This window comes from Tachyglossus aculeatus, chromosome 4 (genome assembly GCF_015852505.1).
Source record: "Tachyglossus aculeatus isolate mTacAcu1 chromosome 4, mTacAcu1.pri, whole genome shotgun sequence".
Taxonomy (NCBI): Eukaryota; Metazoa; Chordata; class Mammalia; order Monotremata; family Tachyglossidae; genus Tachyglossus; species Tachyglossus aculeatus.
Genome location: NC_052069.1, coordinates 110,896,331 through 110,923,692, shown reverse-complemented (window position 1 = coordinate 110,923,692; position 27,362 = coordinate 110,896,331). Strand labels below are relative to the sequence as shown.

General features: G+C 48.8%; 2 protein-coding genes and 1 non-coding gene across 13 annotated transcripts in view; all 3 read right to left on the bottom strand.

Moving 5' to 3' along the window:
• The window catches only part of SARDH (sarcosine dehydrogenase), a 102,048-nt gene extending 91,171 nt beyond the window's left edge, over positions 1-10,877 (bottom strand). For all 3 annotated transcript variants that reach the window (XM_038745439.1, XM_038745440.1, XM_038745441.1), the window contains exons 1-6: positions 10,775-10,877; positions 9,465-9,864; positions 6,385-6,563; positions 4,950-5,129; positions 4,112-4,235; positions 2,595-2,695 (exon numbers count right to left, since the gene is read on the bottom strand). In XM_038745439.1, the coding sequence (XP_038601367.1) occupies positions 2,595-2,695; positions 4,112-4,235; positions 4,950-5,129; positions 6,385-6,563; positions 9,465-9,786 (906 nt within the window). In that variant the 5' untranslated portion in view covers positions 9,787-9,864; positions 10,775-10,877. The remainder of the gene's footprint in view (positions 1-2,594; positions 2,696-4,111; positions 4,236-4,949; positions 5,130-6,384; positions 6,564-9,464; positions 9,865-10,774) is intronic.
• Positions 10,878-11,931: 1,054 nt separating this feature from the next.
• Positions 11,932-12,057, bottom strand: LOC119927579. Its single transcript, XR_005450570.1, has one exon. It is a non-coding gene; the product is annotated as a U6atac minor spliceosomal RNA (small nuclear RNA).
• A 5,410-nt stretch (positions 12,058-17,467) lies between these two features.
• VAV2 (vav guanine nucleotide exchange factor 2) overlaps positions 17,468-27,362 on the bottom strand; it is a 375,195-nt gene continuing 365,300 nt past the window's right edge. For 7 of the 9 annotated variants that reach the window (XM_038744653.1, XM_038744659.1, XM_038744657.1 and 4 more), the window contains 7 exons: positions 26,909-26,961; positions 25,535-25,651; positions 24,947-25,034; positions 23,528-23,651; positions 22,396-22,482; positions 20,743-20,897; positions 17,468-20,476 (listed from right to left, as the gene is read on the bottom strand). In XM_038744653.1, the coding sequence (XP_038600581.1) occupies positions 20,429-20,476; positions 20,743-20,897; positions 22,396-22,482; positions 23,528-23,651; positions 24,947-25,034; positions 25,535-25,651; positions 26,909-26,961 (672 nt within the window). In that variant the 3' untranslated portion in view covers positions 17,468-20,428. The remainder of the gene's footprint in view (positions 20,477-20,742; positions 20,898-22,395; positions 22,483-23,527; positions 23,652-24,946; positions 25,035-25,534; positions 25,652-26,908; positions 26,962-27,362) is intronic. The other 2 variants (XM_038744661.1, XM_038744662.1) reach the window with 1 other exon arrangement.

The window sequence follows — 27,362 nt, the reverse complement described above, 5'->3', positions numbered from 1 at the left end:
TGTGGCTGCCCACCAGGAGGCAGAGAGGGGATGGACCAACCTGACCCTCCATCCACCTCCATTCATTCATTCTATTGTATTTACTGAGCGCTTACTGTACTAAGTGCTTGCACTGTACCTCCACTCTGAGGGCCTCAGACTCCCTAAGAGGCCCCCACCTCCCGGAGGCAGGGTCACGCTTGAGAATTGGAGAAGATCCTGTCGGTTCTACCTTCATGACATTGATAAAATCCGCCCTTTCCTCTCCATCCAAACTGCTACCATCCAAGCACTTATCCTATTCCACCTTCACTACTACATCTGCCTCCTCACTGACATCCCTAGCTCCTGTCTCTCCCCATTCTAGATCATACTTCACCCTGCTGCATGGATCATTTATCAACAAAAACATTTAGTTCATGTCTCCCCACTCCTCAAGAACCCCTAGTAGTTGCCCATCCACCTCCACATCAAACAGAAACTCCTTACCATTTGGCTTTAAAGCCCTCAGTAAACTCACCCCACCCTTTCTCACCTCATTAATCTCCTAGCCCAGACCATACACTCCTCTAGCACCAGTTTACTCACTGTGCTCTGATATTGTCTGTCTCACTGCTGACCACTTTCCCACATCCTCCTCCTAGACTGGAACTCCCTCACCCTCCATATACTCCAGACCACTACTCTTTCTTCCTTCAAAGCATTATTCTCCAAGAAGCCTTCCCTGACTAAGCCCTCTTTTCCTCAGCTCTTTCTTCCTTCTGTGTCGTCAGTGCACTTGGATCTCTAACCTTTAGCCATTTGATACCCATCCCACCCCCCGCCCCACAGCACTTATGTACATATCTTGTACATGTTTACTATTCTATTTCTTTTGTCAATGATGTGCATCTAGCTTTACTTCTATTTATTCTGATGACTTGACATCTAACCACGTTTTGTTTTGTTGCCTGTCTCCCCCTTCTAGACTGTGAGCCCGTTGTTGGGTAGAGACCGACTCCATATGTTGCCAACGTGTACTTCCCAAGCGCTTAGTACAGTGCTCTGCACACAGTAAGCGCTCAATAAATATGATTGAATGAATGAATATCTTTAAATTATATATTATAAATTACTTATCTCTATTAAAGTTTGTCTCCCTCTCTAGACTGTAAACTCGCTATGGGCAGGGAACATGTCTGCTAATTCTGTTGTATTGTGCCCTTCCAAGCACTAAGTACAGTGCTCTGCACATAGTAAGTGCTCAATAAATACTACTGATTGAGTGATTGATTGCCCAGGCTATTCTCTATTGGAGAAAGCAGGGACGTAAGCGGTATCCCAGATAAAGAATAGGCCTAATAGTACGGCTGTTGTTCGAGAAACGAGATGAACTGGACTGGGGTTTTTTTCTTAGAGCAATAGTAGCCCTGGAGCAGGCACCTGGAAAGGGGAAGAAAGAAAGAAAATGTGAACCCTCTGTGTGGGAACTTCCCTTAAAATGACTGTGATGAGCACACTGTGGGGCATCAGAGACCTCTAGTGCCTTCGAAGGGAATGGGCTTTTTGCACACTTCTGTTGGTCAGTGTGGTGTTGGGAGAGGGGTGGCCACAGAGAGTGACTCCAGTGCTTAGAACAGTCCTTGGCACATAATAGGTGCTTAACAAATACCATCATTATTATTATTATTAGAACCATAACTCATATATGATTGGATGGCTGAGGTGGAGATCATCGGCCTGATAGGGAAGCAGTGTGGCCAGGTGTCTGGGAGTAAAGGCACCTGGGTTCTCATCCCCTCTCTGCCGAAGGTCTACTGCATGATCTTGGGAAAGTCATGTAACTGCTCTGTGTGTCAGTTTCCTCATCTATAAATTAGGGGTAATACCTGCTTCTCCCTACTTCAAAGGAATATCGCAGAGAAAGAATGAGATAGTCCGTGTGAAAGTACTTTGGAAAAATAAAAAGGACTCTCCAACTTTGAGGAGTTATGATTGCCACATAGTAGTCCTGGATTTGGGAGAAGGCCGGAGGCAGTTATTCTTTCTGGGTGCATTTAAGGGCACAGTCAGAGCTAAGAACCTAAGCCAATAAGCTCATTCTTCAGAAACATGTTTTATTCTGTTCCTTCGCTGACATCATCTTACTGGTTGGATGGCAACCACAGTGTTCTGCTTCAGGCAGGCTACTTCCTCCTTTGGATGACATCTGCATAAACTTCCAATCTGGGCATCTGGTTGGCAGGTATGCTTCATTTTTAGGGTACTTGTTAAGTGTTGTATGTGTTAAGCACTGGGTTAGACACAAGATAATCAGGTTTTATCCCACTCGGGGATAACAATCTAAGAGGGAAAGAACAGGTATTGAGTCCCCATTTTACATACGAGGCAGTAGAGGCACAGACAAGGTCAGTGACTTCCCCAGGGTCACATAGCAGACAAGTGGTGGAGCTGGGATTAACACCCAGGTTATCTGATTCCCAAGCCCCTGCTTTTTCCAGTGGGCCACACTGCTTCCCAGTGACTGCCCAGGGACCTTTTCAACGATATCTCTCTCACCTGGGCCCCAAAGCCTGGGAGTCCCAGCTGCAACCTCCTTCTCTCCCTCCTGTCCCCCACCAGAGCCCTACACCCACCTGGATCCCATCGATGCGCTCGGTCACCACATAGGCATGGTGCATGGCCACCAGGGGTACCTTCACTCCAGCCATCTGCCCCAAAGAGGTCGCCCACACACCTGGCAGCAGAACACAAGCTCTTAGGAACCCCCAACCCTATAATAATAACAATAATAGTATTTATTAAGTGCTTACTATATGCCAGGCACTATACTAAGCACTGGGGTGGATTCAAGCAAATCAGGTTGGACAGTCCCGGCCCCACACGGGGCTCACAGTCTTAATCCCCATTTTACATATAAGGGAACTGAGGCCCACAGAAGTGCAGTGACTTGACTGAGGTCACCAAGCAGACAAGCGGTGGAGTCGGGATTAGAACCCATGACCTTTTGACTCCCAGGCCCATGCTCTTTTAACTATATCATGCTGCTTCTCAAGTCAGGACTCTGGCCAGTCTTCTAATGAGAAAAGCATAAAATAGGGGTCATCTTATGCCTGGTACCCCCAACCCAAGGCACCCGGCCTGGGGGAAGCTGCCATTTGCTCTCAGACCTGCCTCTTCCCCTTGCGGAGGAGGACCTCTAAATTACAGCCCACTCAAGCAGGCGAGGGTTCATATGTGAGCTCCCTGAGGGCAGGGATCGTGTCTATCACCTCTATTGCATTGGACTCTCCCCAACATTTAGAACAGTGTTCTGCACATAGTAAGGACTCAATAAATCCCATTGATTTAGTGCTTCAAGCCTTTGATTCCAAGTCAAGAAAATGGCTCCAAGGGTCTGTGATGTCACTGGGGGTTCTCAGCCCTCAATCCTGGCCAGTTCCTCCCAAGACACTGCCTGCCTTTTTTATTGATCAGACAATCTGCTCTCCCCTCTTTACACCCCACCGCTCCATCCCATCCCCCTGGACCAATTTCATTAGCCTTCATTCTCCTCCTCTCTCCTCCCCATCGCCCCCCAGCCCTACCTCCTTCCCCTCCCCACAGCACTTGTATATATTTGTACAGACTTATTACTCTATTTATTTTACTTGTACATGTTTACTATTCTATTTATTTTGTTAATGATGTGCATATAGCTATAATTCTATTTGTTTTGACTATTTTGACACCTGTCTACATATTTTGTTTTGTTGTCTGTCTTCCGGTTCTAAACTGTGAGCCTGTTGTTGGGTAGGTACTGTCTCTATACGTTGCTGACTTGTACTTCCAAAGCACTTAGTACAGTGCTCTGCACACAGTAAGCACTCAATAAATGCGATTGAATGACTGACTGAATGAATGAATGAGTAAAAGTAGATGGGCCACGCTCTCCTTCCAGTGAGCAAGAGGTTTAGTCGAATCACCATGACTCAAGTACTGACAGGGAGATGTTGAGTGTCCTAGGTCTTTGCACCCTGTCCCTCCCTTCCTCCCTCCAACCTCCTAATTTAGGGAGAGACTCTCCATCCCGGTGCCCCCACACACACAGGTATTTCCCCCAGCCCCGGTCTTCCATACTAGGTGGTCAGGCATGGGCCGGAGTCTGGCTCACCTGCACAGTTGACCACGCAGGGCGTCTGGATGGAGCCATGCTGGGTCTCCACAGCTGTGACCCGCCGCACACCAAAGTCATCCGTGTGAACATGGATGCCAGTCACGGGGCAGTTCTCAATGACCTGGACACCAACGGGGAAGACAGAGACAATAGGTCTGACTAGGCCTGGCTCCACCTCAGGCCCAGGGCTGTGGCTTAGAGGTATGAGATTGACAAAAGAATAGGGGAGACATTGTGATACTTGACTGCTGGGTTTATCTGGATCCATCAAATGAACACGAAGCATAAAACCAGGGGCAGGATCATCTCTTATTTTTCCTTCCTCATCCACTCCCTTCTTCTCCACTTGGGAAATGCAAGGTGGTTTTTGCCAGTCAGCTGGCTTCCCCAGCCTCACTTCCCTCCACTCGGGGCCAAAACTGCATCTCACAAGGAGTTGAAACTCACAACGCACACACAACCCCAACACAACTAGGAGGTGTTGTTGAGGGCGTCAATTTGGTCATCAAGGGAAGGTAGTTTGGGTATTAGAATCCAGGTCCTCTGACTCCCAAGTCTGTGCTCTTTCCATTAGACCATGCTGCTTCTTATTAATCACATCAATCAATCCATGGAACACTTACTGTGTGCAGAGCACTGTATTAAGCACTAGGGAGACTACAATTCCAACAGAATTGGTAGATACATTCCCTACCTAGGTTCCACTTGCTCTGGACGTGTGCTTTGCAGAGGATTCTGGGACCACCTAGCTCTTGCTTATCTGCACAACAGCAGAGCCATGTTTACCCTCTGGCACCTGCTGGTATGATGGGGCCCAGCTCCAGCATCGCCCTACCTGGGCTCCTCTGGCCGTGGCAGCCCGGGTGAGGGTAGTGCAGGTCCCGGCTGGGTCCATGGTGCCATCCTTGGGGACATAGAGGGTTCCATAGAGGTCATCAACATTCATCAGCGGGTACAGATCCTTGGTCTCTGCAGGAGAGAGGACGTAGGACTCCACCCCATAGACTTTCCCGAGCTGGGGACAAGACAAAAGAAGACACTGCTGAACCCTGGAAAATTGCCAGGACTGGCAGGTGGTATGGGTTGGCCCAGTGCAGGGTCACTGGGTTACCAAGTCCCGAGAGCCCCTTTGAAGACTTGCCAGGGCCTGAGGATCCACAGGTGGCACCCAGATCTCCTGAAGCTCCAAGCCCCCTTCTCCGATTCCCCTCCCCACCCGTTAATCAATCAGTGGTATTTATTGAGGGCTTACTATAATAATAATAATAATAATGGCATTTGTTAAGCGCTTACTATATAATAATAATAATAATAATGTGTGCATTTGTTAAGCACTTACTATGTGCAAAGCACTGTTCTAAGTGCTGGGGGGGTTACAAGGTGATCAGGTTGTCCCACATTGGGTTCACAGTCTTAATCCCCATTTTACAGATGAGTTAACTGAGGCTCAGGGAAGTTAAGTGACTTGTCCAAGATCACACAGCAGACATGTGGGGGAGCGGGATTAGAACCCATGACCTCTGACTCCAAAGCCCATGCTCTTTCCACTGAGCCACGCTGCTTCTCTAAATGTGCAAAACACTGTTCTAAGCGCCGGGGGGATACAAGGTGGTCATGAACATTGTTCTAAGCGCTGAGGTGATACAAAGTGATCAGGTTGTCCCACATGGGGCTCACAGTCTTAATCCCCATTTTACAGATGAGGTAACTGAGGCTCAGGGAAGTTAAGTGACTTGCCCAAGATCACACAGCAGACACGTGGGGGAGTAGGGATTAGAACCCATGACCGCTGACTCCAAAGCCCTTGCTCTTTCCACTGAGCCACACTGCTTCTCTAAATGTGCAAAACACTGTTCTAAGCGCCGGGGGGATACAATGTGATCATGAACACTGTTCTAAGTGCTGGGGTGATACAAAGTGATCAGGTTGTCCCACGTGGGGCTCACAGTCTTAATCCCCATTTTACAGATGAGGTAACTGAGGCTCAGAGAAGTTAAGTGACTTGCCCAAGATCACACAGCAGACATGTGGGGGAGTTGGGATTAGAACCCATGACCTCTGACTCCCAAGCCCGTGCTCTTTCCACCCACCGAGCCATGCTGCTTCTACTATGTGCAGAGTACCGTACTAAGTGCTCAGGAGAATACAACAGAGTAAGCCGACATGTTCCCTGCCCACAACGAACTTCCAGCCACGTGACCGAGGCCCTGGGGATCGCTTCTACTTCTATATCTTCACCATGGAAAGCCCACCAGAGGCCGCATCCTCACCGACATGAGGCGCTTGTACTCGTCCAGCCTCTGGCGATTGGAGGCGATGAAGAGGCCCCCGTTCTGGATCCAGCCTGTGTGCAGCCCCGTCTCCTCCTCCAGGTCATGGCTCACCACCTGGCGCGTGTGTGCCAGCAGCTCCACCTCCACATCACTGGGGCGGAGCTGCCACAGCAGACCTGCGGGGCACAGGCAGATGGAGGGATGGAGATGGGGGCCCACCCCCAACCTGCAAAATACCCCCCTGCCCACTTTAGGGGGTGAGGAGGGCGCTGGGGTCCCAGTTTCCACTCCCTGGGGGACCTGTTGTGTGGCCTACCACCTTTGTCTTAAAGGTTCTCCACAAATGTGCCCCATCTTACATCTCTTACATCTTACATCTCTTACATCTTGCTTCTCTGATGCTTACATCAGAGAAGCAGTGTGGCTCAGTGGAAAGAGCCCGGGCTTTGGAGTCAGAGGTCATAGGTTCAAATCCTGACTCCGCCAATTGTCAGCTGTGGGACTTTGGGCAAGTCACTTAACTTCTCTGTGCCTCAGTTCCCTCATCTGTAAAATGGGGACGAAGACTGTGAGCCCCCCGTGGGACAACCTGATCACCTTGTAACCTCCCCAGCGCTTACAACAGTGCTTTGCACATAGTAAGTGCTTAATAAATGCCATTATTATTATTATTATCTCTGCTCTCTTCATCCACTACTCCCCAAACCTCTCTTGTTTTTTTTTCTTAAGGTATTCGTGAAGTGCTTACCATGTGAACTGTTCTAAGCACTGGGATAGACACAAGGTAATCAGGTTGGACACAGTCCAAGTCCCACATGGGGCTCACAGTCTTAATCCCCATTTTACAGATGAGTTAAACGAGGCAAGAAGTGAAGTGATTTGTCCGAAGGTCACACAGCAGACAAATGGCAGAACTGGGATTAAAACCCAGTTCCTTTTCATTCAATCGTATTTATTGAGTGCTTACTGTGTGCAGAGCACTGTACTAATCGCTTGGAAAGTACAATTCAGCAATAGAGACAATCCCTGCCCATACTAGTCTTACTGGCTCCCAGGCTCAGACTCTATCCACTAGACCATGCTGTTTCTCCTAGGCTATGCTGCTCTCTTCATTTCTTCCAACTGTGCCTTGCTCTTGATTCTCCCACCTCTTCCCCCTCAAACAGTTCCCCCAGCTTGGAACTCTCCACTTTCCCAAATCCAATAAACAACTTTCCCTATATTCAAAGCCCTCCTAAAATCCCACTTCGTCCTACAAGTCTTTCCTAATTCCCAGCTTCCCAAGATATATAAACCCATCAACCATCCCTAGCCCTTAGGTAGTAACTCACTGTATACTTATCAACAGCACTTAGGTGTTTATGGAATAATCATAATAAGAAATTGAGTATACATTTGAAAAAGCTTGCCTACTATGTCTGTGAGCCCACTGTTGGGTAGGGACTGTCTCTATATGCTGCCAACTTGTACTTCCCAAGCGCTTAGTACAGTGTTCTGCACACAGTAAGTGCTCAATAAATACGATTGAATGAATGAATGAATGAATGAATGTCTGCCCCCTCAGTGTCTAAGCTCCTTGTGGCCAGGAAAAGTGTCACTTGTTTATTATGTACTTCAAAAGCTCATCATTATTATTATTATTATTATTGTTATATTTGTTATTATATTGGGGAAGCAGCATGGCTCAGTGGAAAGAGCACGGGCTTTGGAGTCAGAGATCAGGGGTTCTAATCCTGGCTCTGCCAATTGTCAGCTGTGTGACTTTAGGCACATCACTTAACTTCTCTGTGCCTCAGTTACCTCATCTGTAAAATGAGGATTAAAACTGTGAACCCCCTGTGGGACAACCTGGTCACCTTGTAACCTCCCCAGCGCTTAGAACAGTGCTTTGCACATAGTAAGTGCTTAATAAATGCCATTATTATTATTATTCATTGAGTGCTTACTATGTGTCAAGCACTGTTCTAAGCACTGGGATAGATATAAGTCAATCAGGTTGGACACAGTCCCTGTCCCACATGAGGCTCATAGTATAAGTAGGAGGGAAAATAGGTATTGGATCCTCATGTCACAGTTGAGGAAACTGAGGCACAGAGAATTAAGTGATTTGACCGAGTTCCTACAGCAAGCAATAGTCAGAGCTGTAATTAGAACCCTTTTCTTCTGACTCCCAGATTCATGCTCTTTCCACTAGGCCATGTTGCTTCTCATAGTATATACAATATAGTTACTACTACTACTACTGCTACTACAACTACTACTACCACAACAGCTGCCCCTCCCCTTTTCTGAGCCACCCTGTATCTCAGTCTGCCCATCTACAATATGGGCAGATAGTCTCCTGGTGCTTTATGGTTGGAAGTGCTGTGTTCCTTGACAGAGGCAGTGCTTAACTCACTATCCCTACCTGACTGGTCACTTCATGGCTCAGTGGAAAGAGCCTGGGCTTGGGAGTCAGAGGTCGTGGGTTTGAATCCCAGCTCTGCCAATTGTCAGCTGTGGGACTTTGGGCAAGTCACTTAACTTCTCTGTGCCTCAGTTACCTCATCTGTAAAATGGGGATTAAGACTGTGAGCCCCATGTGGGACAACCTATTCACCTTGTATCCTCCCCAGCGCTTAGAACAGTGCTTTGCACATTGTAAGAACTTAACAAATGCCATTATTATTATTATTGTTCAGACACCCCCTCACACTTAATGTGCTTCTAAATCTGTCCCTAGTGCTTCCTCTATTTGTGTGCTTGCCTGTCATGACTTCTTCTTTGATGATGGCATTTGTTAAGCACTTACTATGTGCAAAGCACTGATCTAAGCGCTGTCAGCTCCTCTAGGCAGGAACTGGGCCTCCCCTACATGCCCAGCCCAGGGCTCCGCACCCAGAATTCAGTTCCATGTTGAGTGACAAATCTTCACTCAACCAGTCAGTTTGGCTGTCGAAGCAAGCAACAATGTGGTGTGTCTGTGCTCTGGCTTGCCCTCTCCCTCCACCCACCCCAGAGTACCCAGTTCTATTCGGGATAGTGGTCAGGATGCCCAGGGTGCCCATGGTGCCCAAGGCAGAGTCACACCTGCCTACCTGCAGTGTGCCAGGTGGTCCCAGAAGTCAGGCGATCTCTCTCCAGCAACACCACATTGGTCAGGCCCATCTTGTCCAGGTGGTAGAGCGTCTGGCAGCCCAGGCTGCCACCGCCAACCACCACAACATCGGCTGACTTGGGGAGTGGCTTGGTGGGGCCCTGGATGGGGGGACTGTCTTCTTTCAGGGTCCGCTGGTAGGGGACACTCTTCTCTGACGTCAGGCCCACGGCCCCGCTCAACAGCCTCTGCAGAAGACTTCGCTGGGTGGCCAGGGGCTGGCGGGAGGCCAGAGCCCGGACAGCGCGGCTCAGGGAGGCCATAGGGGAGGATGCTTCCCGAGGCTTCCGAGGTCCACTAGGTGGCTGGGGTCTCAGCAGGACATGGGTCCGTGGAGAGTCCTGATGGAAGACGGAGGAGATGCAGGAGAATCCCCCTCAGGAAACCCTCTCTGTGCCCACCTCAGGACTAACCTGGCACACCTCCCTCAGGATTCCTGTTTGCCTCTGGGGGGCTGTGACCTGTTGGGCAGCCAGTACCAGAGCCCCTCTGCTGTCCCCTGGTAACTCCTGGCTCTCCGGGCTGAGTGCCCAGTCTCTCTGCCCACTTCCTTCTTGGCAGTGGCCTTGTGGTAGTGGGACGTGTCGAGGGCATGAGAAGAGACCCAGAGGCTTTACTTCGGCCCAGCCTTCTGAGGGGACCCCAGTTCCAGGGCTTCCCTACTAATCAGGCTGCATTGTGCCCCATTCCCTGAGAGGCAGCGGTCGGCAGGAACGAGCGGGCCCTGGGCTTCTCTCCCCTGACTCCTCTGACTCTCCACACAGCTGGTTACAGGGCAGGAAAACAGCTGAGTCCCCAGTCCCATGGGGGAGACCAGCTCCCAAGGAGAACTGATCTCTCTCTCTCTCTCCCTCCTCCCTCGCTATACCCTTCTCACCCCAGCCAGCCTCTTATGGTCCTTTCTCTGCAGTCCTGGGGGCCCCTGCAAGTCCCAACTGCTCTTTCTGCTACATTGCACTCCAGCTGTGCCAACTATATCGCACTGGTGACCCTACAGAGCAACTCCCAGACGACCCCACTTTCCCAGAGTCTGGGTCCTGCAGCTCATGCTCTTCTTCTCTCCAGCTTCTTTCCTTTCTGAGAAACTCTGAACCCCAGAACAAGCCCCGGCAGAGAAGCAGCAGCAGAAGCAGCAGCAATGTGCTTGAGCGGCAGACATGCAATCCCTCTCTCCAGCTGGTCAGAGGATCCCTGGGGGAAGGCGGCCTGCCAAGAGCTAAGCAAACAGGGTTGGGCATTTGGGAAACTTACCTGTTTAGAGGAAAGCCCTTCAAATTTCTGTCTCCTGTACCCTTTCTGTTTCAGTCTCGTGTTTTCTCTGAGGGCCACCCTGACTTCTCTCCTCTTTCTCCTCCTCCTCTTCCTCCTCCTCCTCCTCTCTCTCCCCACGCTTGGCTGCCTGGGAGATTGAGAAAGCTCCAGGAAACGTTGCCAAGCTCACCAGCCCCTGTTTTTCTGGCCAGCTGCGAATCTTCCCAGAGACTTGGGAGACCTGGGGGGTTTGGTTTCGTTTCTCTCTCTCTCTCTTCCTCTCTCCCTCTCACACGCACACCCTCACACACATACCTCACACACTGCTCCCCCTCACTTCTATGCCTCTCTCTAATAGTGGGAACTGCTCTCTGGAGTCCACACAGCTCCAAGGGTAACACACACAGTCATTGCTTAGTGGCTGAAATCCAGAAGTGGCCTCACAGAGCATGGGAAGCAGCCTGGCCTAGTGGCAATAGCACAGGCTTGGGAGTCAGAGGATGTGGGTTCTAATCCCGGCTCTGCCACTTGTTTGGTGTGTGGCCTTGGGTAACTCACTTCACTTCTCTGGGCTTCAGTGACCTCATCTGTAAAATGGGGATTAAGACTGTGAGCCCCACATGGGACAACCTGATTACTTGTATCTACCCCCAGCACTTAGAACAATGCTTGGTACATAGTAAGCGCTTAACAAATACCATTATTATTATTATTATTATTATTGTTATGCTGTTTGTCCACCAGCCATGGTTTTGCTGCAGGAGCAGAGGAAAGCCCTGCCGGGCCAAGCAGATCTATCCCTCAGGCAGGTTGCTCAGCATTCTAGCAACTTCCTCAACTGAAAAAAGAAGTGCATTCCCTTTTCAATTCAATAGAATTCCCCAGAGAAATCTGTTCTGCTCTGGGAAAAATCATTCATTCATTCAATCATATTTATTGAGTGCTTACTTTGTGCAGAGCACTGCACTAAGCACTTGGAAAGTACAATTCAGCAATAGAGACAATCCCTGCTCATACCTGGCTTACAGTCTAGGAAGGGGGAGACAGACATCAAAACAAGTAAACAGGCATCGATATAAATGGAATCATAGATATATACACATCAAAACAAGTAAACAGGAATCACTATAGATAGAATTATAGATATGAATGTATGTAGAAAAACTTGGTTAGTTGCCATGAAGTAGGTGGCAATGCCTTAACCTTATATGTGTTGTAAAGGCCACTAGGACTTCTTCCATCCTTCTCATGGGGAGTGCTAACCTTCTCTCCAGAAATGATACCATGAAAATGTCTCCTTGTAAGCTCCTCATGAGCAGAGATCATGTCTACCAACTCTCTTGTATTGTACTCTCCCACTTAGCCCAGTAAGTGCTCAAAAAATGCCATTGATTGATTGTGATACCATTCCCACTCCTGATAGCCTCTCACCCCAGGTGCAGCTGTCTTGATTTGAAGATTTTTGCATTCTCTGCCTCAGTTTCCTCCCCCATGTCTCATGTACCCTGCCTCTGGAGGCTCTGTAGGGCATTACTGTACTAGGGTGAGGAGTTGCTTGCCTTGGTTAGGTCTGGGCCCCATTCTGTTTGTGGTTTTCAATGGATCCCTGAATGCCATTTGTGCCAAGCCTCTATTGCTGTGCCCACAGGCGGGGGGGAAAAGGGAAATTAACACACACGCCTGCTCCCTCATTTTTACAGACATATTTTTACATGCTGTCACTTGCTCCTACCTGTAATTTATTTTAGTATCTGCCTCCCCTGCTAGAGTGTAAGCTCTACCTCTACTGCACTCTCCCAACTCTGACTTGCTTACCTTATACTTAGCATACAGTGTTTGGCACTACTACTATTACTAATAAAGGTGAAATTTGTAAAGGAATTATTATTATTAAGTGGCCAGGAATCTTGTATAGACAAATCACGGGCCTAGGAGTCAGAGGGACCTGGATTGTAATCCCCCCTGTACTGTAAACCCATTGTGGACAGGGAATGTGAGTGTTTATTGCTGTATTATACTCTTCCCAAGTGTTTAGTACAGTAAGCACTCAGTAAATATGATTGAATAAATAAATAATCCCAGCTCCACCTTGTGTCTGCTGTGTAACTTTGGGTAAGTCACTTAACTTGTCAGTGCCTCAGTTCCCTCATCTGTAAAATGGGGCCTAAAACTGTGAGCCCCACGTGGAACAGGGACTATGTCTGACAATTGTCTTTTACGTACGCAGAGCTTACTACAGTGCCTGGCACTTAGTAAATGCATAATAAGTACAATTAAAACACAAACAAACAAATGAAAACTTTCCCACCACCTCCCTTCTCTTTCCCACTCCTGCTCAGCTCCTAGCTGGCTTGAGAAGCAAGTGCGTGTGAGTTTTGTCCCAGAAGTCATTGTGTGTCCATGCAGTTGTCTGGGCAGTAAGAAGTCCTAGGTGCCATGGGAAAACGCCCACGGCTGGACAGAGCCACTGCCTGCCCAGGCCACTTCCCTCCGTGTCCCAGACCCGGCCCTCTGGTGAGCAGCTCTTAACCCCACAGCCCGGCTCTCAGTGTGCACTTGGCTGGGGCCCAGGCTGGTTCGGGTGCCCTGTGGACCTGCTAGCGGGTGGGCGGACAGCGGCCAGGCAGGGTTGATGTTCGCTGCTCGGTGCTGACCAGGCAGCATGGAAGCTGCAGGGGGGCCAGGCCCGGACCCGGGCAGGAAGGGCAGCAGCTGCTTTGGCCAAGGCAGCATTAGGCAGCCCGAGGTGCTGCTGACAGCTTTTCTGGACCTCAGGGGACAGCCCCGAGCAGCCTGCTGCCCACCGCCACATCCCCGTCCGCAGAGGAGTACATGAGCAGCTTGTCTTCCTCTGAACTGCAGGGACAGCAGCTGCGAGTTTCCCTCCTCACCTACCTTCATCCCTCCTTTCTTCCCCTTCTCCCCCTTCTAGACTGTGAGCCCACTGTTGGGTAGGGACCGTCTCTATATGTTGCCAACTTGTACTTCCCAAGCGCTTAGTACAGTGCTCTGCACACAGTAAGTGCTCAATAAATACGATTGATTGATTCCCACCTCCCACCTCTTCTTCCCTCCTTTCCCTCCTCTTCTTCCCTTCTTTCCCTCCTTCCTTCCCCTTCTCCCCTCTTGTCCCTCTAGACTAAGCCTGTTGTTGACAGGGAACATGTCTACTAACTCTGTTATATTGTACTCTCCCAATCGCTTAGTACAGTGCTCTGCATACAGGAAGCACTCAATAAATTTCATTGACTGATCTTTCTTCCCTCTTCCCTCCTCCCTTTTCTTCTTTCCTGCCTTGTCCCCTCTTTTCATTCATTCATTCATTCAATCATTAATTGAGCACTTACTGTATGCAGATCACTGTACTAAGCACTTGGGAGAGTAGAGTACCACAATAAACAGACATGTTCCCTGCCCACAACAAGCGTTACGGTCTAGAAATGGGGGATACAGACATAAATATAAATAAATAAACTACAGATATTCCTTCCCCCCCCTTTCTCCCTCTCTCCCTCCTCCCTCCCCTACAACCAGAGAGGTTCTTCTAAGCAGAGTCCTTCAGCTAGCCGGAGACCCAGGGAAATGCCACTCCCCAACTCCTCACCCCCACCCCCAGGTTCCTGGGGTCGTTTCATTCCTGGCTGTTAATGCCCATTAACTAAAATGACATCTGCTCTCATTGCATCTCCTGTCAAAGGCTGGCACTCCAGGGATCCATCTGAGGGGGGAATTCCCACAGGAAAGCTGTTGGGAGGGAGCCAGAGAGGGCAGAGTCTGGAGAGGGCTCATATGCCATCCGTCCTTTGAGCCAAGAGCCCTTATGAACCCTCAGGACTTTGACCTTCATCTCACCATCACAGTACTGCCAGGATTACTCACCCTGTGCTCCTTGCTGCCCTGGTCATTCCATGGGGGAAATCAATAACTCTGGGCACAGCCCAGGACCTCATGTGGAGCCAGAAGGGGATCAGAGGTCACTACTCTCTGCCCCCTCCCCAGGACACCAACAAATAACACACCCACTCCAGCTGCTGTGGGGGCGGTTCCTTGGCTCCCTGGGGAGGATTTGGCTTGGAAAGAGGTTATTAGATTAAAAATTAAAAGTAACTCCAACATTCTCCTTTTTCCTTTTCAAGCTGGGCAGTAATTCTATTCTTCTGCCTCTGGTAGGACACACTGATTCGAGAAAACTAGTTCTAGCCATTTAGATGGAAGCCCGGGGCAATGTCTGCTGCTAAGGAGGTATCAATTTCACAAGCATTTATTGTGCACGGCTAATGTTTCCTCAACGCCCCCAAACCCTTGGCATGCACAAGTGTATCTAATGTCAGACTACACAGAAGAATCTAAGATATTTGATTTCATGAGCACAGCCTGCTCCTGCCGCTGGCCACATAGGGGCTTTGTGAAAGTGGGTGGGCAAGCGGGGTTGTAGCTCGGGGCAACTCATCATTTCTGTTAGAAAAGCAAATTGTAACCTCACACAGCTGCAAACCCACTTGGGATAATTCCTACCTTAAAGAGACCCATCTCCTGCAGTTTGGATGGCATTTTGGAGGCAAGAGGTTTCGGGTTGAAAAATAAAGGATTTCTCAAAAGAATTGCCCAAACTCCTAAGGTTTTATGATTCCAGGCCCAATGCCAGCCCTACCCTCTATATTTCCATCTGGTTAACCTACAAAACATGCCTGGACTGATGAGGCCTGCCCGAAGAGGTGGGATACTCAATCAGTAGGGCCTACCGTACACATAGTATTGTATTAAATAGCTAGGAGTGTACAATAATCAATCAGTTGTATTTACTGAGTGCTTACTCTGTGTGTCCCCTCTCAGGATCGCACCTGGAGAGTTTCGAGAGAGTCGAGGGCGAAGACTCAAGCTTACTGCGTGGAAGAAAGCACTGGTAAACCACTTACATATTTTTATCAATGAAACTGTATGGTTATATTATCAGAATGATTGCAGATGGAGAGTGAGGTGTTCTGGGAGAGATGTGTCCATGGAATTGCTAAGGGTTGGAGGTGACTCGACAGCATAAGACAAGACTTCTGTGTGCAGAGCACCATACTAAGCGCATGGGCAAATACACTATAACCATATTCCTTGCCCACAGTAGACTGATAAAAGCCACCAAGGAACTTTCTTCCTATCTTTCCCCATGCTAAAGTCCTGTGTTAACCTTAAGACTTCTGCCAAAAAATGTTCAGATCATTTTTTTTAACGGTATTTGTTAAGCGCTTACTATGTGCCAGGTACTAAGTGCTGGAATAGATACCAGCTAATCAGGTTGGACCCAAACCCTGTCCCTCATGGGGCTCACAGTCTTAACCACCATTTTACAGATGAGGGAACTGAGGCACAGAGAAATGAGGTGACTTGCCCAAGGTCATACCGCAGACAAGTGGGGGAGCCGGAATTAGAACCCAGGTCCTTCTGACTCCCAGGCCTGTGCTCTGGGAAGCAGCTTGCTGTAGTGGATAAAGCATGAGCCTAGGAGTCACCAGGTCATGGGTTCTAATCCTGATTCCCCCATTTGACTGCTGTGTGACCTTGGGCAAGTCACTTAACTTCTCTGCCTCAATTACCTCATCTGTAAAAAAGGGGGAGTTGGAGTGTGAGCCCAATGTGGGACAGGGACTGTGTCCAACCTGATTAACTTTTATATATCCTAGTGCTTAGAACATTGCTTGGCACATAGTAAGCATTTAACATGTACCATAATTATTATTATTATTATTTGACCACACAGCCTTAATAGGAACTTTAGCTAGCTCCATGTCCAACTGGGGTGGGCTCTGCTGCATACCTTCACAAGGCTCCTCCACATTGGACCCAGTCATTCTGGTATCACTTCACATGACGAGAGATCATAGCCTCCGTCATAAAGGACCCCTTCCTATTCCTGAGAAAGGGAGTGTAATCCAATAGCTGACAGTAGTCCCTTGGGATTCTTGGGGGAAGGGTCATAGAAATCCCAGCAAAAGAGGTGAAATCACAAATGCCAATGGCAAAAGTTAAATCAGACTTGTGGAAAGAGGCTGAGCCTCGGAGTCAGCGGAACTGGGTTCTTCTCCCAGCTCTGCCACTTGTCAGTGGTGTTACCTTGGGCAAGTCCCTTAATTTCTCTATGCCTAGGTTCCCTCATTTGCAAAATGGGAATTCAACGTTCGTGGTCCTTCCTACTTAGACTGTGAGCCCCATGTGGAACAGGGACTAAATAGTAAGGAGAACTGCTATCTTATCCTCATTTATATCAGTGGGGACATGGAGGCAGAGAGAAGTGCCTGACCGGAATATCTTGTACTTGCCACTGCAAGCACCTAACAAATGCCACAATTCTTATCTCCAGGCTGCCAGAGCATTCTGGGGGTGGGATGGTGGGAGGATGGTCATGGATGAGGCAGGGCTGTGACTCTGGTGAAAAAAGAGGCTGCAGACAAAGTGAGGCCTGGGGATGGGCCTCCCACAGATAGACAAAACCACAAGCAAAACTCTGTGAATGCCAAGGGATCACTGTAACTTTCAGTCTGCATGTACAGAGCGTGGAGAAAATAACATTGAAAACAATTGAAGGAATTCAAAGAAAATGCTTGCCTAATGGTTCGACTATTAAGACAAAAGCTGCTGTGGAACTGTCAGCCAGGAGATGCCTACAAAAGTCAGATTAAAAGCATACTGAACCATGTCTGCAGAAAAGAATGAATGTTTATTTGCAGTAAAAACCATGGTTTGAAAAATCTATCAGCAAAATTACATTTGTTCTGTTGTGGGGCTGTAACTTGATGTACTGTAACCGAAAAACCTGTAAATCACATGCAAAGGGATCCTAAGTAGCAGCTAAATTTCTATCCCAGCATTACAAGCTACCCCCGGAGATTTCCAAATTTTCAGCTAAAACCTATTCCACAACCAAATTTCTATCCCTTCTCTCCCACCCTGGTTAGTACAGTGCAAACAAAATCAAGGAATTTACATATTATTTTCCATTTCTGAACATCTTCAGTAATAATTTTTGATTGGTTCCCCAATGAACTAAAATATATACAATTTTCTTGACATCGTCATAAAAACATTTTCCCTTATTCACAGATATATATCATGGCATTTTGATGAATAATTACAAACTTTCTTCTTTTTTAAAAAACAATTTTCTTACAACAGTAAACACAAAAAAGGGATCACTTTTCCCAGGAATGACTGAGGGGTGTCAGGAATTTGGGTAACATGGACTCAGAGTTTTTGATCTCTGACAGGTGTGTGACATCAAAAGGGATGCCCAGAAGGTTCGGCAGAGAGGGGAGTAAGAAAGGGGGTAGGGAGGGACAAAGAGTAGGAACACCTTTCTTGGTTTTAAGAATCTGGGAAATGGAGTGAGATTTTCTTGAAGGGCTGAGATGCCAACACTTTATTTTTACTTAACTTCATGCTTTCTAATTAAATTTCAGTTGGGCAAATGAGCAAAATGAAATCCATGACTCCTACCCTCTCTCCACAGCCTTATGTTAGGGATCATCAGGTGCTAACTGAGCTCCAGAAGGGTTGCCCATCAAAGCCACCGGTCCACCATGACACAGAACACGAGGACTAAACTCTTGTCCCTTCTCCTCTGGTGCTCTCTACTGATTTCTTCTTCTCTGTGCAGTTATATACCCTGTGTTTAGAACTCTCTCCCTCTGAGTCACGGGATACATCTGTGCAGCCATTTGCTTTTCCTTCAGGCCAGCCCAGGGTTTTTTGTCTTTCCAGTTGGTGGTGATTGAAGCCGGGGGACTTGCGATTGTGCCAAAGCTGCAGGTGAACAGAGAGGGTGGTGCATTCCCCTCCCCGTGCTCTGCATGCTGCTTGGAGCCCGCTCACTCAGAGGTGAGGACAAGAAGCAGGGTCAGGGCTGGTGAGCTGGGATTCCAGCAAACAGGACTCCAGGGTTGGCTTGAGCTCCCTGCTCCAGGGAGACTGTACGCTCGATGTGGGCAGGGAATGTATCTGTTTATTTTTATATTGTACTCTTCCAAGCGCTTAGAACAGTGCTTAGCACACAGTAAGCACTCAATAAATGTGACTGAATGAACGAATGGATGAATGAATAAATGAATCTGCACTTCCCATCAGTAGCCCTCAGAGAACACCTTAGTGGACTGCCAGATGCTCCTCCATCTGAATGTTCTGGAGTCCAGCAGACAGACCAGGCTGCTGAAGGGGCTGTTAGGGGGGTGGGTTGGGGAGAGCAGGGACCATGCCAAAGAGGAGAAGGGATGGAAGGTGGAATGAAAAGAGGCAGCTCCGGAAACCACTGATTTACAAACTGTCTCCAAAGGTCCCAGCACCTCCAACTGCTCCCACCAGGCCTTGCCTGGAATTAAAGAGGAGGCTGGAAGAACATTACAAATATAGGAACAGAGGCAGACGGGACAGGCATGCAGTGCTCTGCACACAGTAAGCGCTCAATAAATACGGCTGAATGAATAAGGAAAGCTCCAGAGGCTGCTTAGGGTTCTTCTGCTTCTTCTAGTAAAATGTAGATGGGCGGGATGAATTGATGGAAGCATAAGGCAGACTCCTTCTGGCTTCTGGAATGGAGTTGGTCTCCCTCCAGAGCAAGGGGTGGGAGCAGTAGTCACCCTTCCATAAGAAACACTTCCCATTTTTTCACTTAGGGGCCTCTGGGAGTCAGACTAATGTGGTTTGCAGTGCAGTTAAGCAGGAGAATTCAGTGACACATGCAATGTGGATACAGGCTCGTACCGAGAATCCCACCGGAAAAGGCACATTTCCCCTTGCTGGGATGGACACTTCTTGGATGGGTCCAGGGGAGGCAAGCTGTTCCCTTCCCCACCTCTCCGCCCCTATCCCAGGCTGCGAATGTGACACCAACAGCCCACATTGCACGTAGAACGATTTGGGAAGCTTCTCAACATGCTGTCCCATCTTTTGGGGAGACAGGCCTCTTCCTGACAGCCTTCAATTCAGCCCTAGGGTGGCTCCTTCGTTCCAGAAAAGGCAGCAGAATGGGGCCTTGGGGGGCCTCCTCTCGCTCTTCCTGCTACTGCTGCCCCTGGATCTGACTGAAGGTCTGTGGTCCCCAGGGTTGCAGCCAGCCTGCTGTTGAGCAGCCGGGAAAGACCAGAGTGGATGAAAATGCAGACAACGAGGAAGGGGAGGGGTGGAGGCCGGCCAATATGGAGGAAGACTCTTGCCCATCACCGAAGATGGCCTTGAGGGAATGAAGAGGGAGACCTGCACCCCTATCGGCCCATAATGCTTAGTGGCAGCTCCAGACAATCCTTTCGGGAAGCTGGGCTGGAAGCTTAAGCTTCAGGCCGTCACAATACTTTAGTTCCTTGGCTCAGAAATGTTGGGATCCATTTACCTTTCCAGAAGATTTTGCTCTGTGGTTGTTCATAGCAACATAATCTGATATATATTCTCTAATTCTTATTTACAAGTAGCATCCCCAACCACAGGTCGTCAATGATCGGCTGATGGCAAAGCGACTCGTGGTTTGGCGTGGTCGTTTTGTGTTTCGTCCCTCTCCTGGGGTTTAATACTGGAAGATTGGATTGCATTCCCCTCCCGGTCCCAAGTGCAGGAGGACAACACCATGTTGGCGTGACTCTTCCTAGGGTCTGATTGGGCTTGGCAGAGATTCCGCCTCCATCACTGCACTCCCTCTTCCTCCACATACGTCGACGGAAACCAGCCAATCTGAAAAAGATACTTGATAATGAAGCACATGACGTCCAACTTTTTCTTGTGTCTCAGTTCCCGAGCAATCCCTGGGCATGCCAGCCTACGGTTCTGAGTGTAAAAGAGACTTTCTCCCCTACACCCTACACAACTTTCCCGCTCCCCACTCCTCCCTTCTTACTGCTCCGAACCCCAAATGAAGCCTGATCCTGTGAGATTGGTGCTGTGATTCCTTTCCCAGCTGCTCGTACGTGGGCCATGGGCGGTGGGATGTTGGGCCTTACCCTGCCATTGGTTTCTCCTTTCCACCAGCCCTGGTCCCCGCCGATGCGGCTGTAGATTTTCACCACGTCTCCCTCCCTGAGGGAGAGCTCCCTCATGTCCCGGGCTGCAAAGTTGTACCTGGCCACTGCTGTTCCGATGATCCGGGGCGTGAAAACTGAGGGGAGAAATGGTAGGTCAGGGGCTACCCGCTTACCCGCCCACCTGCCCACATCCCAACAGGAAAGACAGCCCAAGAGCCACTGTGGCCAATCTGGGTTTTCCGGTCCTTTCCCTTCCGCAACGGGCTGAGTGACAATGTGACACCAACAGCCCTAAATGTGTTTGAATGAGCCTTGACCACCCTCCCTAAATTGAGAACAACTTTGGTTTCTGAGATGTAAGCATTGGCTCATTTTCAAGGCTCTGGATTTCAGACAGTCTGTCTGTTTCTAACCCAGTGGAGAATCCCTCTTCTAGGGCTCCCTGAAATTTAGGGCTGGGAGAGCTGGCTTCATTGGGAACTAGTTTTTAAGCTCTCTCTCCTTTATATTGTGAGCCCCATGTGGGCCAGGAACTGTGTCTGACCTGATTACCTTGTATCTTCCTCAGCGCTCAATACAGTGCTTGTCACAGAGGAAGCATGTAACAAATACCTTTGTACCTTTGTAGTCTTGTAGACTGTGAGCCCAATGTTGGGTAGGGACTGTCTCTATATGTTGCCAATTTGTACTTCCCAAGCGCTTAGTACAGTGCTCTGCACATAGTAAGCGCTCAATAAATACGATTGATGATTGATGAAATACCATTATCATCATCAAAGCTTCGGCCCTCCCCGGTCCCCACCCCAGTCCTTCTGCCCACTCGATTCATCAATAATAAAATGGAAGGTGGCCAGGGGAACCCAGATTGAATCAGCCAGCGGGGAATTTTGCCTCAGGTTTATGAGACAGGATGAGATGGGTGAGGAGATGAGAGTGGAACATGATACACATTCCCACCAGGGTGGCCCAGACTCCGACAGACATCAGAAAAGGTTTTGATCGCTAGTAGCCGAGGTGCCTCAGAACTGACCCAGCCAGAGGCTCTTCGCCTCCCACAAATCCAGTCCCCAAGCCCCAGAGTCCCAATCCCTGTTAGCTAAGGTGGAGGAAATAGTGAAGGGGGAAAGCTTTTTCAAAAGCCTGGGGGTGTCTCAGTTCTGCTCAGCTCGCAGAGTCAAAACCGTTCAGAGGCGGGGGTTCGATTTTCCCACAGCCAGGAAAGATGGGCTTGGAAATGGAGATGCCAGCAGCTATGGGGTGAGTGACAGGAAAGGAAGAGAGGGATTCAGCTTGAAGTACATCAGGATATCGGATCTGATTGTGGACCATTTGCTCTTGGTTGAATTTTCTTGGCCATCTTCTTGGGCCCCAGCTAAGAGCCACAGGAAGGTCTGAGAGTATTCAGAGTGGACAAAGGCTAATGTCCATCAGAAGTTCCGGGGACAGGGAGACACAAGCTCGTTCTGGGGATTGGGCAGGGAGGAGTAGTGGAGAGGTTTGCCTTGTGTGTTTGGCTTCGATGGCTTTCAAGCTGTTCATGGGGATGGTCTGTTGAACAGCAGATGGGCTTCTGCTGTGCCGGGGGTGGCCTTTAGAGGGGGCTTTCCTCCCACACAAACCCAATAGCTATACCTGACCAGAAAGGAGTGGAGGGACCCTGAGAGGAAAAGTTGAGACCCTGAGGACTGAGAAAAGAAAAGTTGTAGGAAGCGCAGGAGGCTGCAAAGAGGTTGAGAGAGACAGACAGAGAGATAGAGAGAGAGAGAGAAAAGTGTAAAAAGCGAAAGAAAATGAATCAATACCAAAAAAGTTTAACAGTGCAACAAGTCAGTTAGAGTAATTCTTGAGCCACTTTTCGGGTGTTGGGGCGGTGAGAGGCAGGGGCAAAGTCAAAATTATTCTGAAGGATAAATTCCTGGGATAGCTAATACTTACTGCCTTATAACCCCTGCACCTCCGTGGTCCTCTCTTTCACCACAGACTCACAGATACACTTAAGAGGTAATAGAATCCAACCCCCTGCTTCCAGGCAGACGTGCACCTAATCTTATTATAACCACTCTAGGCTCCTCCTCCAGACTGTAAGCTGGTTGTGGGCAGGGAACATGTCTACCAACTCCATTGTATTATACTCTCTGAAGTGTTTAGCACAGAGCTCTGCACACAGTAAGCTCCTGGTAAATACCACCCTTTTCCCTCTCCTTCTCCCCTCCCCATCACCCCCCTCCCTCCGCCCTACCCCCTTCCCCTCCCCACAACATTTGTATATATTTGTACATATTTATATCTCTATTTAATTTACTTGTACATATTTATTACTCTATTTTATTAATGATGTGTATATAGCTATAATTCTAACATTATTTATTCTGATGGTATTGTCACCTGTCTACTTGTTTTGTTTTATTGTCTGTCACCCCCTTCTGAACTGTGAGCTCGTTGATGAGTAGGGACCGTCTCTGTATGTTGCCGATTTGTTCTTCCCAAGCGCTTAGTACAGTGCTCTGCACACAGTAAGTGCTCAATAAATATGACTGAATGAATCGATTGATTGATAATCAGGGAAAATCCCAAGGAAGATCTGGATCCACAAGTGTCATGCTCCCTTCCCTAAGCTGGCCTCGTGCTTACACTCTAAGCCTCCCATGTATGGCACAACCTGCAGGTCGGGCAGACGGCAGCGAGGAGAAGTGTGGCAGGGAGGGTGGAGACTCCGGGAGAGGCTCACTGCTAACCATACTGGGGCCAGGAAGGGTCCCGTTACCTGGAGACCGGGTGGATGCCCGAGAAGCTGACCGTTCCCGGGATTTATAGGGATACTTCAGTGTGGTGTCCAGCTGCTTGAAACTCTCCTTGAGCGAATGGCACTGGTAGTATTCCACCAATTCCTGCGGGGCAGAAACCGAACATTTGTTGGAGAAGCCCAGCCTGCTCGGGCCCAGAAAGACTGCACTCCTTCATGCACAGCTTTATTCAGGGCAGGGAAGGTTGGATGGGCTGGGGGCGCTGGCTGTCGCTATGAAGGGAGTGTTCATTCACTTCATTCATTCAATATGCTTATTGAGTACTTACTATGAGCAGAGCGCTGTACTAAGCCCTTGGGAGAGTACAATATAACAATAAACAGATCCATTCCCTGCCTACAATGAGTGTCTGATTGGCTTCTGGGAAGGTCTGCGGTGACCCTTGCTGGGGGAAATCATCGTTAGCCCCATTAGGCGCATGTCACATGGCTGGGAGCTAGTCCTTGCTGGAGGGGAATATCACAACCCAGTGCTTCCCACTCTGTTTCTCCCTGCATCTTCCTCTTCCCACCCTTAAACAAGCCCGGGGTCCCTCTCATGCTGCAGGACAAGCTCGGCCATTAAAGTAATTACTGACAGGGGAAATGGAAAAGTCCAGCTGGCAGCGTAGCTTGGTGGTCGAGGAGAATTAGGTTTAATGTCTTTCTTCCAAGCTTGAGTTGTTAGAGAAGGAGCATTGCCTAGTGGCTAGAGCATGGGCCTGGGTGTCAGAAGGACCTGGGTTCTGATCCCGGCTTCGCCACTTGTCTGCTGTGACATTGGGCAAGTCACTTAACTTCTCTGTGCTTCAGTTACCTCAAGTGTAAAATGGGGATTAAGACCGTGAGCTTTATGTGGGACAGGGACTCTATCTAACCCGATTTGCCTGTATCCATCCCAGCACTTAGTATAGTGCCTGGTACAGAGTAAGCACTTAACAAATACCCCAATTATTATTATCATTAACTAGAGTGTAAGTTCCCGATGGACAGGGAACATGTCTACCAACTCTATTCTATTGCACTCCTTCAAGCACTTTGCGGTGCTTTGCATACAGTAAGTGGTCAATAAATACTATTGATTGACTGATTAAGAAAATGTTAGGGAAGATGACCTCACTTATTGGCACCTATCAACTATTTTTAACCTTCCTAAAGTACTGTAGTGACTGAAAACTGCTGCAGCCTCTGATAGGCAACAAGCTTGATACATTTCCCAACTTGTTTCTCTTCCCTGCTGAAAGGAGTGCTGCACTTTAAGCAAGAGCCTGCTGGTATTGATCTGGATTCCTCAGGGTCCATTTCCCCCAGGTATTCCCAACACCAAAGCAGGGAGAATGGGGCCCACCTCTTGGCACCAATATTTTCCCTCCCTCCAAATGAAGTCCAGTCCAAGCGTACCAGGAGGCTTTCAAACTTTTTGGCTTCTGTGATATGAATCCAGTTGTCTTTTTCGACCACCTTAATGTGCTTCACCTCATCATTAAACCTGTGAAGAAAGAGCGTAGCATTCAACCTTCAGCCTGCCCCACCAGGCCCTTACTGGTATCTGCCCCCAGACCCTCACTGGCTTCCGCCCCCCAAGCCCACCCCTGCAGGCCTTTCCTGACCTCTGGCCCACCCCATCAGGCCAGCACTAACCACCACCCCCAAGCCCAGCCTGCCAGCATTGGCTATCCTGGACGTCGATTCACACTTCGTTCCCTACAGCTGAGATACGACCTCAGTGTGGGACCTTGCTGCAGAGGCTCCAGTGCCCCTCCTTGACCCACCCTCTGCTTGGCTACAGCTACAGTCTCGGCCTCCCTTCCATGCTGGTTTCTCCTTGCTAAGTGAGGTGGCAGATTTAAAATGCTCAATGCTGGGAGATCTTCAGTGGAAAGATGCTGGGGGGATGCAAGCTGCTGTGGCACTAAATTGTGCAGGGTGGGGAGGGATCTGGTCTCTGCCTAAAGGCATCAGAGCAGATGACATTTTTCTGAGACTCACTTAATACTTATTGCAAAGCGCTCTGCTTCTGCGGGTCTCTCTCGGATCAGGTAAGTCCCGCTCACGTGGGATTTCAACAAGTTGTCAGTCTGCTGTCGCTCCATGTTGCCTGCAAACCTATGCACAAACAGAGGCCGTGACACACACACACACCAAAGTCTAAGCTGGCATCTTTTGCTCTGGGTTGAAATTTACTCCCTCTCCCCTCTGCGACGCCTAAGCACTTGATCTGTACCATTTAAGCTCTTGAGATTCACCCCACCCTCAGCCCCACGGTATTTATATACATATCCAAAATTTACTTTAAGGTCTGTCTCCCCGTCCACACTGTAAGCTACTGGTGAGAAGGGAAAGTGTATATCAATTCTGTTGCATTGTACTCTTTTGAGTGCTTTAGTTCAGTGCTCTGCACATGGTTAGTGCTTAATAAGTACCACTGATTGAATGATTGTGTCTACATCCTCAACCTGCCCTTGGCATTAAGAAATCAATCAATCAATCAGTTGCATTTATTGAGCGCTTCCTGTGTGCAGAGCTCTGTACTAAGCACCTGGAAGAGTACGATATAACAGAGTGTGCAGACATGTTCCCTGCCCACAAAGGCATGCTGACTTTTCCCTACTCAAGGAGGAGTTTCACTCTACACAGAGAAGAAATCCCAATGCTCTTCAATGCCATCTCCCCAGAACACACCTCTGCCTCTCTAAGTACCTAGGGAACCACGCCTTTAAGGCTGGAACCCTGATTCCAAACTTCTCCTTCAGTTTACACATCTCCTTCTCCAGAGTTTGAGTCTCAGTCCCAGTCCCCGGTTCCCAGCTGACCTAGAGGCCACTTTTCCTTGGAGATTTCCTGGAGCCGTTCTCTTGTCACAAGAACTTTATGGAGGGAGATTTCATACAAGTTTAAAACCCCAGGCAGGCTCTCCAGAAAAGGACAGTGATGAGCAGTGTGAGTACAGGTGAAAGGGTGTGAGGGGAGTTTACACAGAGATCTCCTATGAATTAAGGCTCCCAGCCAAGTGTTTGAAAATACCATTCCCAAACCCACTGGCCCCCACACCCCCTCCAGCCTGCAATATGGATTAGGGCAGGGCAGCCAACACACTGATTTCCCACTGGGAATTGGGGCCACCACTTGGGTCTTTATATTCCCAGGGGAGGGACCCCCAGACGCATCCAGCCCCTGTTCCCTTCAGCACTGCCACAATGTCAAGAGGCAAGGCATTCCCACCACACCAGACCAATTCGCAACTTGTTGGGTTTCTTCATTGTGTGACAAATCTGTTGTGCCACATGAGAAAAAAAAATCAATAGCTTTATGTGTGCAGTGAAACATTTTCTATTTGCTCGTCCGGTTTAATGATCAACTTACCAAGGGTACGCGGTGTAGTCTATCTCCCTTGATGGGGGCCTGCTGCTGGGGGGCTGAGGAGAGAGGATGCCGCTTGTTACTGCACAGGCACAGCTGCTAATTAGGCCACAGATCATCTCTACCTCTTGCACCCTCCAAGGAGCTGTTTTTACATACTCCGTGGAGTTTGTGAGTTATCACCAGAGGGGTGGGTGAGAAGGGGAAGATCATAAATTACTGCTTCTGAACTACAGGGGAAAAAGTCCACCGAAAAGAGTGTAAACAATATTGATTCATTACTCCACCTCCAGCCATATTAATAATAATGATGGCATTTATTAAGCACTTATGTGCAAAACACTATTCTAAGCACTGGGGAGGTTACAAGGCAATCAAGTTGTCCCACAGGGGGCTCACAGTCTTAATCTCCCATTTTACAGATGAAGTAACTGAGGCACAGAGAAGTTAAGTGACT